Source organism: Penaeus monodon, chromosome 22, assembly GCF_015228065.2.
Source record: "Penaeus monodon isolate SGIC_2016 chromosome 22, NSTDA_Pmon_1, whole genome shotgun sequence".
Lineage (NCBI taxonomy): Eukaryota > Metazoa > Arthropoda > Malacostraca > Decapoda > Penaeidae > Penaeus > Penaeus monodon.
Window position 1 is genome coordinate 42,619,825 of NC_051407.1, and position 2,988 is coordinate 42,622,812.

At 35.0% G+C, this 2,988-nt stretch overlaps 1 protein-coding gene across 1 annotated transcript in view; it reads right to left on the reverse strand.

Annotated features, from left to right (window-relative positions):
* Positions 1 to 235: 235 nt before the first annotated feature.
* Positions 236 to 2,988, reverse strand: part of LOC119587171 (glucose-6-phosphate isomerase-like) — a gene marked incomplete at its 5' end in the record, with an annotated part of 5,767 nt that continues 3,014 nt past the window's right edge. Inside the window, 6 exon segments of the mRNA XM_037935938.1 lie at positions 236 to 814; positions 1,193 to 1,464; positions 1,765 to 1,948; positions 2,065 to 2,204; positions 2,413 to 2,652; positions 2,834 to 2,947. Coding sequence (XP_037791866.1) covers positions 694 to 814; positions 1,193 to 1,464; positions 1,765 to 1,948; positions 2,065 to 2,204; positions 2,413 to 2,652; positions 2,834 to 2,947 — 1,071 coding nt within the window.

The following is a 2,988-nucleotide window of genomic DNA, read 5'->3' on the forward strand; positions in this document are numbered from 1 at the left end:
TTTAATCCATGAATTGGAAGTAAGCTGCATTTGAGAATTATACATTACAAAATTCATTGCCACTAACATTTGAAGGCTTCATGAATACATTCACACTGGCACCATTTTCATTATGTTACTCTAAGTTGATCAGCAATGAAAAGGAGTAATTGTGTAAGATTTTTTTGCTATCACTTTGCAGTGACTATGCATCTTAACACTTTACAGGACTCCCTGACCAATAAATACACATGCAGAACTTTGAAATAAACTTTTATTCCACAGTGCATACATCTGCTGTGAAATACACAAATTATACATCTTTTAAAATATTTGAATAAATTATAATACTTTCATTAATACTTTAATCCACCTCTTTATATATTCTTTAGTAATTAACATTTTACTAACAAAGACAACTCTACTGTCTATCACATGTCTTTTTTTCAAAAATGAACAATATGGTTTGTAATGACTAATTGCATCACCAATTATTATGCACATACCTTCCTAATACACTTACGAAATGACATCACAGTATAACAACCGATTTCTTGCAAAAAAGGAAATATATTGGCATTCTAAAACAATGCAATTGTATTACTGACTTGTCATACATCAAATGATAGTCATCCACAAGTACATCACGCAGCGTTTGCATGCAATATACATTTAAATGAACACAGAGCTTTTGTATATTCTCCACAGACTGATTTACAGGTGTTTCTTTATGAAGTTGATGAGTCCATTAGTAGAAGAGTCATGGGAGGACACAGGATTCTTGTCTTGCAGCTCTGGTTCAATGGCCTTTGCAAGCTGCTTTCCCAATTCCACTCTAGAGGAAGAAAAATTACGAAAATAAGACAACTGAAATACAAGTTGATTTTAGACTCAAAGTTTGGGTCTTTCCACTTATACATCATCACGTTTTAGTACTTCATTCAATTTCAGTTCTTCAACTATCACTGTGAAAATTCTTGATTGTAAAGGACTAATTTCTAAGCATATAAAAACACAAATAAAACTAAATATGTCAATTAGGTTGACAGACAATAAGAATAATTAACCAGGTATGGCTATAATGTCAAACTAATTGGACAAAATATACAGGTCTTGCACTAATTTTGACGAAAAAAATCCAGCAAGGGCATGAGTAACTTCTGAAATATATAATTTATGGTAATGGTAACTTTAAAGCTTAATGAACACTTACCCCCACTGATCAAAAGAGTTGATGTCCCAAATAACACCCTGGGTAAAGATTTTCATCTCATACATAACGATCAATGCCCCAAGGGTGAATGGAGTCAGCTTCTCAACCATAATGGAATTGGTTGGCCTGTTGCCCTTGAACACTTTGTGAGGAAGAATACGTTCCAATTTGTCAGCAGGCATGTTGGCCTTCTCCAGTTCTGCTCTGGCTTCTTCCGTAGTCTTTCCTTTCATGAGTGCTTCTGTTTGAGCAAGGAAGTTTGCCAGCAACAGCTGAAATATCAAAATTAATATTGTAATCCTTGGACATACAAAGACACACACGGACTCAGACACAAAAAAAGTTATGTCCATTAAGAGCATTTGCTTTGGAATACACTACATCTTCTGTAATCTTTCACTCAAGATTTAAGATTTTCATTTTAAGCTTTATTATATTTAGGACTATTTGAATAGTTCTGCATCTGTTATTAGTGTTCTTTATTCAAGATAAAAATTATTCTAAATTCCTCTCACCAACATTATGCTACAAACTGCTACATGTATACAAGATCAGTGAGCCCAGTTCCTTACCTTATGATGCAAATTGTCAGCAATGGGATTGTGAGACTTTGCAGGAGCAATAAAATCAGCAGGAATTAGGCGTGTGCCTTGATGGATCAACTGATAAAATGCATGTTGTCCATTTGTACCGGGCTCTCCCCACACAATAGGCCCAGTATTGTATTCTACTTGACGTCCACTGCGAGTCACATACCTATAAATAGAAGATCCAATTCTTAACCTCTCCACTATTATAGAACTCATGTACATCAGTTCCACTATCAATATAAAATTAAAATAATGTCTGTAAATAATTCCCAAGTGCCTTACTTTCCATTGGATTCCATATCACCCTGCTGGAAATAGGCAGCAAACCTATGCAGGTACTGGTCATATGGCAATAAGGCATGGGTTTCAGCACCATAGAAATTATGGTACCATACACCAAGAAGTGCAAGCAATACAGGAATCTGAAAAATGAAAGTATATTTTTTAATTTTATGTAAAACCTCATGAGGTTTGCTATCACAAATACATTCTCAAAATTCCGACATTTTTTTTTTTTTTTTACTTAAAGAAAAGAACAATAGAAAACACATCTGATACCATTATCAATTACTTGTTCGTAATTAGAGGCCAACGAGAAAAGACTTGATGATGCATTCAGTAAATACTTACGTTCTTCTCCAGAGGGGCAGTCTTGAAATGATTGTCCATAAAATGAGCACCAGCCAACAGTTTTTCAAAGTTGTCAAATCCAATGTGAACGGCAATGGACATTCCAATAGCAGACCACAGTGAGTACCGGCCACCAACCCAGTCCCAGAATTCAAACATGTTTGCTTCATCAATGCCGAAATCCTTCACTTTTGGACCATTGGTTGACAATGCAATGAAGTGCTTGGCCACAGCTGAAGGCTAAAAACACAACATTAATTACAAATGGTTGCATCATTCACTCAAAGATACAACTGTCGATAAGTAAAACAGATGAATAAATGAATAGTCAATAAAAATATCCTGGAAAGGCAACTAAAGAATAAAGGTGTGCCATTAGAATAATAAATCAATTGCATTTGAACACAGGAAATAGGCTTACATCTTTTGCTGCATCAAGGAACCATTTCTTGGCTGAAGTTGCATTAGTGATGGTCTCCTGTGTTGTAAAAGTCTTGGAGGCTATGATGAAGAGGGTGGTCTCAGCATTCAATAACTGCAAAATGAAAGAGCCATGTAATTTTGATATAGAAAAAT